The following is a 12,291-nucleotide window of genomic DNA, read 5'->3' on the forward strand; positions in this document are numbered from 1 at the left end:
CTGGGGCATTAGGACCCACACAGACCGCAGGGTAAGTGCCCCCTGCTGGTCCCACCAACACCTCTTCCAGCAGCAAGCTTGGTTTTCCCCAGGAGGTCTCCTATCCATGTACTGACCAGGCTCACACCTGTTTAGCTGCAGTGAGAAATAGCATTAGAAGATACCTTAATAAATATCACTTTGGAACTCATAATAGCTTTTAATATACCGTTCATTTTCTTTACAGCAAAGAACATTTCAGCTATACATATTGTCATGATAAATGGTTTTAGAAAATGAATTTAGACAATCACATGACATATATAAGATCTGGCTTCTGTGGTTGCTAGTCGCCATAACCAAGACAAACTTCTCATCTAGCAGTTTCTTGAATGATACAAATGTATGAACTTCAGCAACACATCTGGAGTTTCATATAAGAGTGTAACATATAAGCACTTCAGCTACATATACTGTAAGAGTTTCACACTTCCACAATAGTATCCTTCCTTTATAAACAAAACTTTCTAAAACATGGCTAAACAACCATAAGATGCAACTTGCTCTTTTGTGAGAGGAAACTATAGCATATGGGGAACCAGTATACTTCTGTCTGATGACATCATAATCCTGGACCACTACAAGCCATTTCATTATTGTGACATCAATGCTGTTGTCATGGCATCAAGAATTTAAGAAAGAACAACAAAAATAAAGCAAATAAGGTGTTTTCATCACACTTTGACCTTACAAAACTTTAAGCTGGATTCAGAAAGGGAACCTCATTAAAAATGAATTCTAAGTCTTTATTTAGATTAGATTCATCTGACGGTAAGAAATAAATACCATTTTTTCTAGTATCAAACTGGTTTCAAGTATTGAGAGATTATATTATATATCAGAAATTACTTTGATCTTTTTTCTGTAGCTGATTTTCATGTGATATAATATCTAAGTATAATGTTTTGCCTTGTGAAAGATAGGTGTCCCATCCAGGGTATAGTCCTGCCTTGTACCCAAAGCTTCTTTAAACTCCAGGGTACTGTCACTCTTTCTAGAGATTAGTAATTAGGGGATTTCTGAAAACAAGAAGGAAGTATTTTTCTTCAAGAAACCTCATTATTTTCAGTAATATAGTTTCTCTATTAATTTCATTTTACTGTTATTCTTTTTCACTATCTACAATGTTTATGGCTAGGTAGCAGGTGTTAAATTGTGATGTAGAAACATGTAACTCATCCCATACTTAATGTCTATTCTACACAACTTTGATCAAATAAAGATGAAGTATTCTAAAGAAACCTAATTATTGTTTAAAATACGTTACATTATGTATAATGTGAATAAGTGCTCTTCACTCTTTTACTTTTACTACAATTCCCTTGTGTATTGTTTATGTGAAGAAAACCTTAAATTGTCTCAGTCTCCTCAACAGTCTATTATTATATTTTGTGTATTAAGAAATCCTAAATAAAGAAATTCAAGGCTAGTTTGTACAACAACAGCTGCATTTAAATGAAACAGATTGCTTATGACCATACAGAAATAATTTAGCAATCATTTGTACGTGACTGAGTTGATACCCTTCAAAAGACAGGACTGGATACATACAGGACATACAGGTAGTTCAACTGTGTTTTCTTTTTGGGTCCAAGGATCCTTGGCAGGAGCTTCTTCCATACCGAGAGAGAATGGCAGACAGGAGAGCAGGGAGGGAAGAAGAACCAAGAGCAGCAGGAGCTCAGAAAAAAAGTGTGGCAGGTCAAAAAGAAAGATGGGTGAAAGCATGGAGCAAGATATCAGTTGTAAAAGGAAGAAGGATTCACATGGAGGACACATTTCAGCATGTGAGACAATATCGCTTTCTGGCTCACAGAGTCTAGTCAGCGAAAGTCATGAGGCAGGTAGTGAACCTCCTTCTGCCCAGGACACTCCTAAGAGAACACCAGACCCACAATGTAGAGGTTAGTGAGGACTCTTTATAGTCGTATTTAGTATTATTGGCTATTACAACTGCATTTTGCCTTCTGTAAACTTTGAAACTTTGTAATACTTTGAAACTAATTAATAATAGTCTGCCACTCTGTGATTGTCTCACAGTTCTCTTACACTATTAATTGTTATAATGGGACTTTTAACTAGAGCTTGCATTAATTTAATAATTATATTTTGAACTCCAACTTTAACCTTTAAAGCTTTAGGTAATATATTGCAGAAGGATTTTTTAAGGGGACAGCTGGTTTATTTTGTGCAAAGTGCATCAGCCTTCACTTTGTCCAATTTCATTTTCAGAAACTTTTGACCGACTTTATATGGAAACATACTTGCTAGGAGCTGGTGGATATGGCTCAGTCTATGCTGGATTCAGAAAAGAAGATGGACTTCCGGTAATTAGCCTTACTTCTTAAAAATGGTCATGATGTCCATTTAACTCAAGGTTTTCAATAGTGCTCATGAGGTTTAGAATTGGAAGAGATCATATTTTTTGTTTTCATTTTTATGCAGGTGGCAGTAAAACACGTTCCAATGAATAAAGTGAAATGGACTCAGGTTGTAAGTATAGTATTTTTTTTTCCCTAGATCTCTTAAAAAATGAAATTTGCTTTCACTGTCCCTCATGAAACTGGCCTCATTGTTCCTTATGTTGCAATTGCAAATCACAATACCAAAGCTTTTAAAACTGCTTCCCAGCCTAACAGAACAAACATTTCCATTGTAAACTCAAGAAAAAGTATGGACCACTTTTTGGTTTATTGGAAGAGATTGAAAGTCAATAACAAATACATAATTGCTGCTTCCTTGAATAATATGGTCTGTTTCATTGCAGCATTTCTCATTCATGACCAGTTCAAAATAGTTTGTGTAAATTAATCTTTTGTGCCAATGTGCAGGTCCTTTTGGTCAGATCCTAATATGGTGCAATTGTATATGAACTTTTCCACACAGAAACTTGAGGATAAGGTGTCACATTTCCCCCTGGAGCTGGTCCTGCTGTTGATAGTTGGCGATGACCCAGTGTACCCTGGAGTGATCAAACTGCTGGACTGGTTTGAGCTACCTGATGAGTATTTGCTGGTTCAGGAGCGGCCCGAGCCCTGCCAGGACCTTTTCGCCTTCACTGAGGAGCGGGGTGGCTTCTTGGAGGAGGCCGAAGCCCAGAACTTCCTGCAGCAGCTGGTCAACACCCTGCAGCACTGCCACCAGCGTGGAGTCCTGCACAGAGACATCAAGGCAGAGAATATCCTTGTTCAGATAGACACCAAGAGGCTGAAATTGCTGGACTTTGGCTGTGGCTGTATTCTGAATGACTCTGCCAAAACACATTTCCGAGGTGAGTGGAGGAGAGCTGAATAGATTTGACCATAACCAAACACACCCTCCTGTTAAGAAAACTGGGGAAAATAGTAGATATTAGGATTGTTTTCAGAAATGAGTTTCAAAGTGAAAGGCGATATTTGAAAGTGAAGATACAAATAAGAGAGTAATTTTTGCAGTTAGTGTTAATTGGTCTCTTGCATCTACAGGAACAGCTGAATACACACCTCCTGAGTGGCTTCGTTATGGAAAGTACCACGGTGTCCCAATGACTGTCTGGTCCCTAGGAATTGTACTTTATGACATGATCTGCGGAGACCTGCCTTTTAAGACAGACGGGGAAATTCTAAAGGGAGTGCTGCACTTCCCAAGGGGTATCTCTAAAGGTGAGCTTGAAAAGACAATTTGATCAACCAATGTGATTCGGAACCAATCAAAGGACATTCCAAACCAACTGTCTCCTTATTTTTTACCCCACAGAATGTCGGAATCTCATTCGTTGCTGCCTGGCCAGGCGGCCTGAGAATCGCCCATCCCTCGAGCAGATTCTGCTCCACCCCTGGATGGCGTGAATTCACCGGATTGGAAGAGGGTATGTTGTACTATATTGTGGGTTCCGAGTGACGTTTGTAATAGACAGCACTATTACAAATATTGCTGTTTTCAATGGTACAAAAATACAGTGATAATCCAGTTTCTTTACGTTTTACAAGCCAGACAGATTCAGATTTTAGATTGTAAGTAACATATGATGTTTAATACTGTCTTGACAGTATTAGATCCTTTAAAATGATAAATCTGTGCTGTGGAAATTAAAGCTCTATTGTACATGCCCAGAAATTCATATTTGTTAGGTTTTCAATAAGAAACTTTTATGTGGTGTGAAAGCAAGTCATAATGAATTCGTGTTTCATAATGTTTTACTTCAGGTTAAACCACTCAATAGGAAACAAATTTTCATTCTTTTGCCACTACTACACCATCTTTCAGGGGCTGGTTTCTATAGCTCTTTAGTGCATGACCTAGCTATTCTTTCTCTTTTGTTCCATTTCATTTTTAGGTTGGTCTGAGAGCCATAATATATGGATGAGTATCTTCCAGAGTAACCCTCTCTTTGCTGAGACTTTGGATTAATGAGGACAGGATTTGTATTTACAAGAAGGTGAAAATGAAAGATGATATTAAGCCTTGCCAATACTCACGTGCGACAACTTTGGATTGAGTACAGATTGCTAAATGTCTTGGATTGAAATTGTTACAGTAGATGTAGTAATTGATACATTTATATTTTTCTCGTTTCATAAAATAAAATATTTTCAATAAATATTTTTTCTCTGTAATGGACAGTGTGGCAACTCTTGATTTCATTAATATAAAAACACTAAGGTACTTGTCTAAGTAACATTTATTTACCTATGAGTCAGAAATCAGACATTTAATATCTATTTCATGAAGTATGGGCCTTTAATATCAATATCAAAATAAAACATGTAATTGGTATAATATCCCCTATATACCCATACAGACCTGTGTAATTCTAAAATTGAATTAGACTCTGTAAGCAGCACAATACAATAGCAGTTTGTGCAGCATCCTTACAACTGTTGAGTCCTGAGTTTGTTTCTACACTGAAGCACTTTCTGTGTGGTGTTTGCACGATCTCCTCTAGGCATACTAGCTGGGTTAATTGATCTCTAAATTGTCCAAGTGTGTGTGAGCTCTTTGATGGACTAGTGTAGTCCTTCCTGAGCCCTATACTTCCAGAACAGACTCCAGGGTGCTGCAAATGATACAAGAGGCTCTGTGATACAGATGGACAAGTCTTGAGATTCACTGCTTTCTCAGACTCCCTAAGGATGCAGTCTGATTAAGATTAGTCTAAATGTGTAATTATTATTATTATTATTATTATTATTATTATTATTATTATTATTATTATTATTAAGTGGGGTATAATAAACCTGCTGCCTACAGTATGACAAGACAATATACATATTGTCTGTCTTGTACAGCATGTACAAAAAATTAACAACATTTGGAAATCATGTCTCAGCGGTATCCAGCCAAGATATGAGGAAAGGTCTGCGCCAGGTTGTTTCCAATGTTAAAAATACTGTGGAGTGACTCTGCCTGTTATTCCAAAAACAATCACATAGTCAGCAGTAATTAAATGTCTCAGACTTAGAGGTTGGACTACTCTCAGTATAGCGCTTTTTCACAATGCTATATAAAGAGAAATCGATGACACGAGAACCCATTTTCAGTTGTTTTTTTTTTTATTTATCATATGCTGGAAATAGCATTGTTGGTTGTGGTCTGTCGTGTCCAACGATGATGGTTGTACTTTGTGTAGCTCATCTGTTTGGAAGTTTCCCCTTTTTGAAGTGGGAAAGCCATTGCACTGGGGCAATCCCACTCTCTCGACCCCAGAAGCCTGAGTCCAGTGGTACGAGGAGTCGTCACGACTGGAGACTTCCTTGTTTGCATTGCAGCCTTGCCATGCCCTTCACTTTCCATGGAGCGTTGCGACAGTAGTGTCCCCATCATTATACTGGGGCATTAGGACCCACACAGACCGCAGGGTAAGTGCCCCCTGCTGGTCCCACCAACACCTCTTCCAGCAGCAAGCTTGGTTTTCCCCAGGAGGTCTCCTATCCATGTACTGACCAGGCTCACACCTGTTTAGCTGCAGTGAGAAATAGCATTAGAAGATACCTTAATAAATATCACTTTGGAACTTATAATAGCTTTTAATATACCGTTCATTTTCTTTACAGCAAAGAACATTTCAGCTATACATATTGTCATGATAAATGGTTTTAGAAAATGAATTTAGACAATCACATGACATATATAAGATCTGGCTTCTGTGGTTGCTAGTCGCCATAACCAAGACAAACTTCTCATCTAGCAGTTTCTTGAATGATACAAATGTATGAACTTCAGCAACACATCTGGAGTTTCATATAAGAGTGTAACATATAAGCACTTCAGCTACATATACTGTAAGAGTTTCACACTTCCACAATAGTATCCTTCCTTTATAAACAAAACTTTCTAAAACATGGCTAAACAACCATAAGATGCAACTTGCTCTTTTGTGAGAGGAAACTATAGCATATGGGGAACCAGTATACTTCTGTCTGATGACATCATAATCCTGGACCACTACAAGCCATTTCATTATTGTGACATCAATGCTGTTGTCATGGCATCAAGAATTTAAGAAAGAACAACAAAAATAAAGCAAATAAGGTGTTTTCATCACACTTTGACCTTACAAAACTTTAAGCTGGATTCAGAAAGGGAACCTCATTAAAAATGAATTCTAATTCTTTATTTAGATTAGATTCATCTGACGGTAAGAAATAAATACCATTTTTTCTAGTATCAAACTGGTTTCAAGTATTGAGAGATTATATTATATATCAGAAATTACTTTGATCTTTTTTCTGTAGCTGATTTTCATGTGATATAATATCTAAGTATAATGTTTTGCCTTGTGAAAGATAGGTGTCCCATCCAGGGTATAGTCCTGCCTTGTACCCAAAGCTTCTTTAAACTCCAGGGTACTGTCACTCTTTCTAGAGATTAGTAATTAGGGGATTTCTGAAAACAAGAAGGAAGTATTTTTCTTCAAGAAACCTCATTATTTTCAGTAATATAGTTTCTCTATTAATTTCATTTTACTGTTATTCTTTTTCACTATCTACAATGTTTATGGCTAGGTAGCAGGTGTTAAATTGTGATGTAGAAACATGTAACTCATCCCATACTTAATGTCTATTCTACACAACTTTGATCAAATAAAGATGAAGTATTCTAAAGAAACCTAATTATTGTTTAAAATACGTTACATTATGTATAATGTGAATAAGTGCTCTTCACTCTTTTACTTTTACTACAATTCCCTTGTGTATTGTTTATGTGAAGAAAACCTTAAATTGTCTCAGTCTCCTCAACAGTCTATTATTATATTTTGTGTATTAAGAAATCCTAAATAAAGAAATTCAAGGCTAGTTTGTACAACAACAGCTGCATTTAAATGAAACAGATTGCTTATGACCATACAGAAATAATTTAGTAATCATTTGTACGTGACTGAGTTGATACCCTTCAAAAGACAGGACTGGATACATACAGGACATACAGGTAGTTCAACTGTGTTTTCTTTTTGGGTCCAAGGATCCTTGGCAGGAGCTTCTTCCATACCGAGAGAGAATGGCAGACAGGAGAGCAGGGAGGGAAGAAGAACCAAGAGCAGCAGGAGCTCAGAAAAAAAGTGTGGCAGGTCAAAAAGAAAGATGGGTGAAAGCATGGAGCAAGATATCAGTTGTAAAAGGAAGAAGGATTCACATGGAGGACACATTTCAGCATGTGAGACAATATCGCTTTCTGGCTCACAGAGTCTAGTCAGCGAAAGTCATGAGGCAGGTAGTGAACCTCCTCCTGCCCAGGACACTCCTAAGAGAACACCAGACCCACAATGTAGAGGTTAGTGAGGACTCTTTATAGTCGTATTTAGTATTATTGGCTATTACAACTGCATTTTGCCTTCTGTAAACTTTGAAACTTTGTAATACTTTGAAACTAATTAATAATAGTCTGCCACTCTGTGATTGTCTCACAGTTCTCTTACACTATTAATTGTTATAATGGGACTTTTAACTAGAGCTTGCATTAATTTAATAATTATATTTTGAACTCCAACTTTAACCTTTAAAGCTTTAGGTAATATATTGCAGAAGGATTTTTTAAGGGGACAGCTGGTTTATTTTGTGCAAAGTGCATCAGCCTTCACTTTGTCCAATTTCATTTTCAGAAACTTTTGACCGACTTTATATGGAAACATACTTGCTAGGAGCTGGTGGATATGGCTCAGTCTATGCTGGATTCAGAAAAGAAGATGGACTTCCGGTAATTAGCCTTACTTCTTAAAAATGGTCATGATGTCCATTTAACTCAAGGTTTTCAATAGTGCTCATGAGGTTTAGAATTGGAAGAGATCATATTTTTTGTTTTCATTTTTATGCAGGTGGCAGTAAAACACGTTCCAATGAATAAAGTGAAATGGACTCAGGTTGTAAGTATAGTATTTTTTTTTCCCTAGATCTCTTAAAAAATGAAATTTGCTTTCACTGTCCCTCATGAAACTGGCCTCATTGTTCCTTATGTTGCAATTGCAAATCACAATACCAAAGCTTTTAAAACTGCTTCCCAGCCTAACAGAACAAACATTTCCATTGTAAACTCAAGAAAAAGTATGGACCACTTTTTGGTTTATTGGAAGAGATTGAAAGTCAATAACAAATACATAATTGCTGCTTCCTTGAATAATATGGTCTGTTTCATTGCAGCATTTCTCATTCATGACCAGTTCAAAATAGTTTGTGTAAATTAATCTTTTGTGCCAATGTGCAGGTCCTTTTGGTCAGATCCTAATATGGTGCAATTGTATATGAACTTTTCCACACAGAAACTTGAGGATAAGGTGTCACATTTCCCCCTGGAGCTGGTCCTGCTGTTGATAGTTGGCGATGACCCAGTGTACCCTGGAGTGATCAAACTGCTGGACTGGTTTGAGCTACCTGATGAGTATTTGCTGGTTCAGGAGCGGCCCGAGCCCTGCCAGGACCTTTTCGCCTTCACTGAGGAGCGGGGTGGCTTCTTGGAGGAGGCCGAAGCCCAGAACTTCCTGCAGCAGCTGGTCAACACCCTGCAGCACTGCCACCAGCGTGGAGTCCTGCACAGAGACATCAAGGCAGAGAATATCCTTGTTCAGATAGACACCAAGAGGCTGAAATTGCTGGACTTTGGCTGTGGCTGTATTCTGAATGACTCTGCCAAAACACATTTCCGAGGTGAGTGGAGGCGAGCTGAATAGATTTGACCATAACCAAACACACCCTCCTGTTAAGAAAACTGGGGAAAATAGTAGATATTAGGATTGTTTTCAGAAATGAGTTTCAAAGTGAAAGGCGATATTTGAAAGTGAAGATACAAATAAGAGAGTAATTTTTGCAGTTAGTGTTAATTGGTCTCTTGCATCTACAGGAACAGCTGAATACACACCTCCTGAGTGGCTTCGTTATGGAAAGTACCACGGTGTCCCAATGACTGTCTGGTCCCTAGGAATTGTACTTTATGACATGATCTGCGGAGACCTGCCTTTTAAGACAGACGGGGAAATTCTAAAGGGAGTGCTGCACTTCCCAAGGGGTATCTCTAAAGGTGAGCTTGAAAAGACAATTTGATCAACCAATGTGATTCGGAACCAATCAAAGGACATTCCAAACCAACTGTCTCCTTATTTTTTACCCCACAGAATGTCGGAATCTCATTCGTTGCTGCCTGGCCAGGCGGCCTGAGAATCGCCCATCCCTCGAGCAGATTCTCCTCCACCCCTGGATGGCGTGAATTCACCGGATTGGAAGAGGGTATGTTGTACTATATTGTGGGTTCCGAGTGACGTTTGTAATAGACAGCACTATTACAAATATTGCTGTTTTCAATGGTACAAAAATACAGTGATAATCCACTTTCTTTACGTTTTACAAGCCAGACAGATTCAGATTTTAGATTGTAAGTAACATATGATGTTTAATACTGTCTTGACAGTATTAGATCCTTTAAAATGATAAATCTGTGCTGTGGAAATTAAAGCTCTATTGTACATGCCCAGAAATTCATATTTGTTAGGTTTTCAATAAGAAACTTTTATGTGGTGTGAAAGCAAGTCATAATGAATTCGTGTTTCATAATGTTTTACTTCAGGTTAAACCACTCAATAGGAAACAAATTTTCATTCTTTTGCCACTACTACACCATCTTTCAGGGGCTGGTTTCTATAGCTCTTTAGTGCATGACCTAGCTATTCTTTCTCTTTTGTTCCATTTCATTTTTAGGTTGGTCTGAGAGCCATAATATATGGATGAGTATCTTCCAGAGTAACCCTCTCTTTGCTGAGACTTTGGATTAATGAGGACAGGATTTGTATTTACAAGAAGGTGAAAATGAAAGATGATATTAAGCCTTGCCAATACTCACGTGCGACAACTTTGGATTGAGTACAGATTGCTAAATGTCTTGGATTGAAATTGTTACAGTAGATGTAGTAATTGATACATTTATATTTTTCTCGTTTCATAAAATAAAATATTTTCAATAAATATTTTTTCTCTGTAATGGACAGTGTGGCAACTCTTGATTTCATTAATATAAAAACACTAAGGTACTTGTCTAAGTAACATTTATTTACCTATGAGTCAGAAATCAGACATTTAATATCTATTTCATGAAGTATGGGCCTTTAATATCAATATCAAAATAAAACATGTAATTGGTATAATATCCCCTATATACCTATACAGACCTGTGTAATTCTAAAATTGAATTAGACTCTGTAAGCAGCACAATACAATAGCAGTTTGTGCAGCATCCTTACAACTGTTGAGTCCTGAGTTTGTTTCTACACTGAAGCACTTTCTGTGTGGTGTTTGCACGATCTCCTCTAGGCATACTAGCTGGGTTAATTGATCTCTAAATTGTCCAAGTGTGTGTGAGCTCTTTGATGGACTAGTGTAGTCCTTCCTGAGCCCTATACTTCCAGAACAGACTCCAGGGTGCTGCAAATGATACAAGAGGCTCTGTGATACAGATGGACAAGTCTTGAGATTCACTGCTTTCTCAGACTCCCTAAGGATGCAGTCTGATTAAGATTAGTCTAAATGTGTAATTATTATTATTATTATTATTATTATTATTATTATTATTATTATTATTATTATTATTAAGTGGGGTATAATAAACCTGCTGCCTACAGTATGACAAGACAATATACATATTGTCTGTCTTGTACAGCATGTACAAAAAATTAACAACATTTGGAAATCATGTCTCAGCGGTATCCAGCCAAGATATGAGGAAAGGTCTGCGCCAGGTTGTTTCCAATGTTAAAAATACTGTGGAGTGACTCTGCCTGTTATTCCAAAAACAATCACATAGTCAGCAGTAATTAAATGTCTCAGACTTAGAGGTTGGACTACTCTCAGTATAGCGCTTTTTCACAATGCTATATAAAGAGAAATCGATGACACGAGAACCCATTTTCAGTTGTTTTTTTTTTTATTTATCATATGCTGGAAATAGCATTGTTGGTTGTGGTCTGTCGTGTCCAACGATGATGGTTGTACTTTGTGTAGCTCATCTGTTTGGAAGTTTCCCCTTTTTGAAGTGGGAAAGCCATTGCACTGGGGCAATCCCACTCTCTCGACCCCAGAAGCCTGAGTCCAGTGGTACGAGGAGTCGTCACGACTGGAGACTTCCTTGTTTGCATTGCAGCCTTGCCATGCCCTTCACTTTCCATGGAGCGTTGCGACAGTAGTGTCCCCATCATTATACTGGGGCATTAGGACCCACACAGACCGCAGGGTAAGTGCCCCCTGCTGGTCCCACCAACACCTCTTCCAGCAGCAAGCTTGGTTTTCCCCAGGAGGTCTCCTATCCATGTACTGACCAGGCTCACACCTGTTTAGCTGCAGTGAGAAATAGCATTAGAAGATACCTTAATAAATATCACTTTGGAACTTATAATAGCTTTTAATATACCGTTCATTTTCTTTACAGCAAAGAACATTTCAGCTATACATATTGTCATGATAAATGGTTTTAGAAAATGAATTTAGACAATCACATGACATATATAAGATCTGGCTTCTGTGGTTGCTAGTCGCCATAACCAAGACAAACTTCTCATCTAGCAGTTTCTTGAATGATACAAATGTATGAACTTCAGCAACACATCTGGAGTTTCATATAAGAGTGTAACATATAAGCACTTCAGCTACATATACTGTAAGAGTTTCACACTTCCACAATAGTATCCTTCCTTTATAAACAAAACTTTCTAAAACATGGCTAAACAACCATAAGATGCAACTTGCTCTTTTGTGAGAGGAAACTATAGCATATGGGGAACCAGTATACTTCTGTCTGATG

General features: G+C 37.7%; 2 protein-coding genes and 2 long non-coding RNA genes across 6 annotated transcripts; 2 read left to right on the top strand and 2 right to left on the bottom strand.

The window, feature by feature from the left end:
- Window positions 1-770: 770 nt before the first annotated feature.
- LOC148661579 (serine/threonine-protein kinase pim-1-like) lies at window positions 771-4,634 on the top strand. 2 transcript variants are annotated; one of them, XM_088635495.1, is made up of 8 exons: window positions 771-810; window positions 1,635-1,943; window positions 2,272-2,366; window positions 2,485-2,532; window positions 2,926-3,310; window positions 3,504-3,680; window positions 3,775-3,886; window positions 4,355-4,634. In XM_088635495.1, exons 1-7 carry the CDS (start codon window positions 771-773, stop codon window positions 3,864-3,866), a joined length of 1,146 nt encoding a protein of 381 aa, XP_088491621.1. In that variant the 3' UTR covers window positions 3,867-3,886; window positions 4,355-4,634. The 2 variants fall into 2 exon arrangements, with proteins under 2 accessions (XP_088491621.1, XP_088491622.1); XM_088635496.1 differs by lacking the exons at window positions 771-810; window positions 2,485-2,532 and having other exon boundaries at window positions 1,662-1,943.
- A 924-nt stretch (window positions 4,635-5,558) lies between these two features.
- Window positions 5,559-6,414, bottom strand: LOC148661580 (uncharacterized). The gene is made up of 2 exons (XR_015939566.1): window positions 6,139-6,414; window positions 5,559-5,980 (listed from the first exon to the last, which is right to left on the bottom strand). It is a non-coding gene; the product is annotated as an uncharacterized LOC148661580 (long non-coding RNA).
- Window positions 6,415-6,512: 98 nt separating this feature from the next.
- On the top strand, window positions 6,513-10,479 carry LOC148661581 (serine/threonine-protein kinase pim-1-like). Of its 2 annotated transcripts, XM_088635497.1 has the most exons (8): window positions 6,514-6,655; window positions 7,480-7,788; window positions 8,117-8,211; window positions 8,330-8,377; window positions 8,771-9,155; window positions 9,349-9,525; window positions 9,620-9,731; window positions 10,200-10,479. In XM_088635497.1, exons 1-7 carry the CDS (start codon window positions 6,616-6,618, stop codon window positions 9,709-9,711), a joined length of 1,146 nt encoding a protein of 381 aa, XP_088491623.1. In that variant the 5' UTR covers window positions 6,514-6,615; the 3' UTR covers window positions 9,712-9,731; window positions 10,200-10,479. The 2 variants fall into 2 exon arrangements, with proteins under 2 accessions (XP_088491624.1, XP_088491623.1); XM_088635498.1 differs by lacking the exon at window positions 8,330-8,377 and having other exon boundaries at window positions 6,513-6,655.
- A 927-nt stretch (window positions 10,480-11,406) lies between these two features.
- LOC148661582 (uncharacterized) lies at window positions 11,407-12,262 on the bottom strand. The gene is made up of 2 exons (XR_015939567.1): window positions 11,987-12,262; window positions 11,407-11,828 (listed from the first exon to the last, which is right to left on the bottom strand). It is a non-coding gene; the product is annotated as an uncharacterized LOC148661582 (long non-coding RNA).
- Between the last annotated feature and the right edge of the window lie 29 nt (window positions 12,263-12,291).

The sequence above is a fragment of the Lepisosteus platostomus genome, chromosome 6 (assembly GCF_059453375.1).
Source record: "Lepisosteus platostomus isolate fLepPlt1 chromosome 6, fLepPlt1.hap1, whole genome shotgun sequence".
Classification (NCBI taxonomy): Eukaryota; Metazoa; Chordata; class Actinopteri; order Semionotiformes; family Lepisosteidae; genus Lepisosteus; species Lepisosteus platostomus.

What these genes read in the sequence shown, in the direction of transcription:
- LOC148661579 (XM_088635495.1), top strand. Translation starts at nt 771, where the DNA reads ATGAATTCTAAGTCTTTATTTAGATTAGATTCATCTGACG. An exon ending in ACCAGACCCACAATGTAGAG is followed by an intron (nt 1,944 to 2,271) that starts GTTAGTGAGGAC and finishes TTTCATTTTCAG; the next exon opens with AAACTTTTGACCGACTTTAT. An exon ending in AAGTGAAATGGACTCAGGTT is followed by an intron (nt 2,533 to 2,925) that starts GTAAGTATAGTA and finishes TTTTCCACACAG; the next exon opens with AAACTTGAGGATAAGGTGTC.
- LOC148661581 (XM_088635497.1), top strand. Translation starts at nt 6,616, where the DNA reads ATGAATTCTAATTCTTTATTTAGATTAGATTCATCTGACG. An exon ending in TAGATTAGATTCATCTGACG is followed by an intron (nt 6,656 to 7,479) that starts GTAAGAAATAAA and finishes TTTGGGTCCAAG; the next exon opens with GATCCTTGGCAGGAGCTTCT. An exon ending in ACCAGACCCACAATGTAGAG is followed by an intron (nt 7,789 to 8,116) that starts GTTAGTGAGGAC and finishes TTTCATTTTCAG; the next exon opens with AAACTTTTGACCGACTTTAT.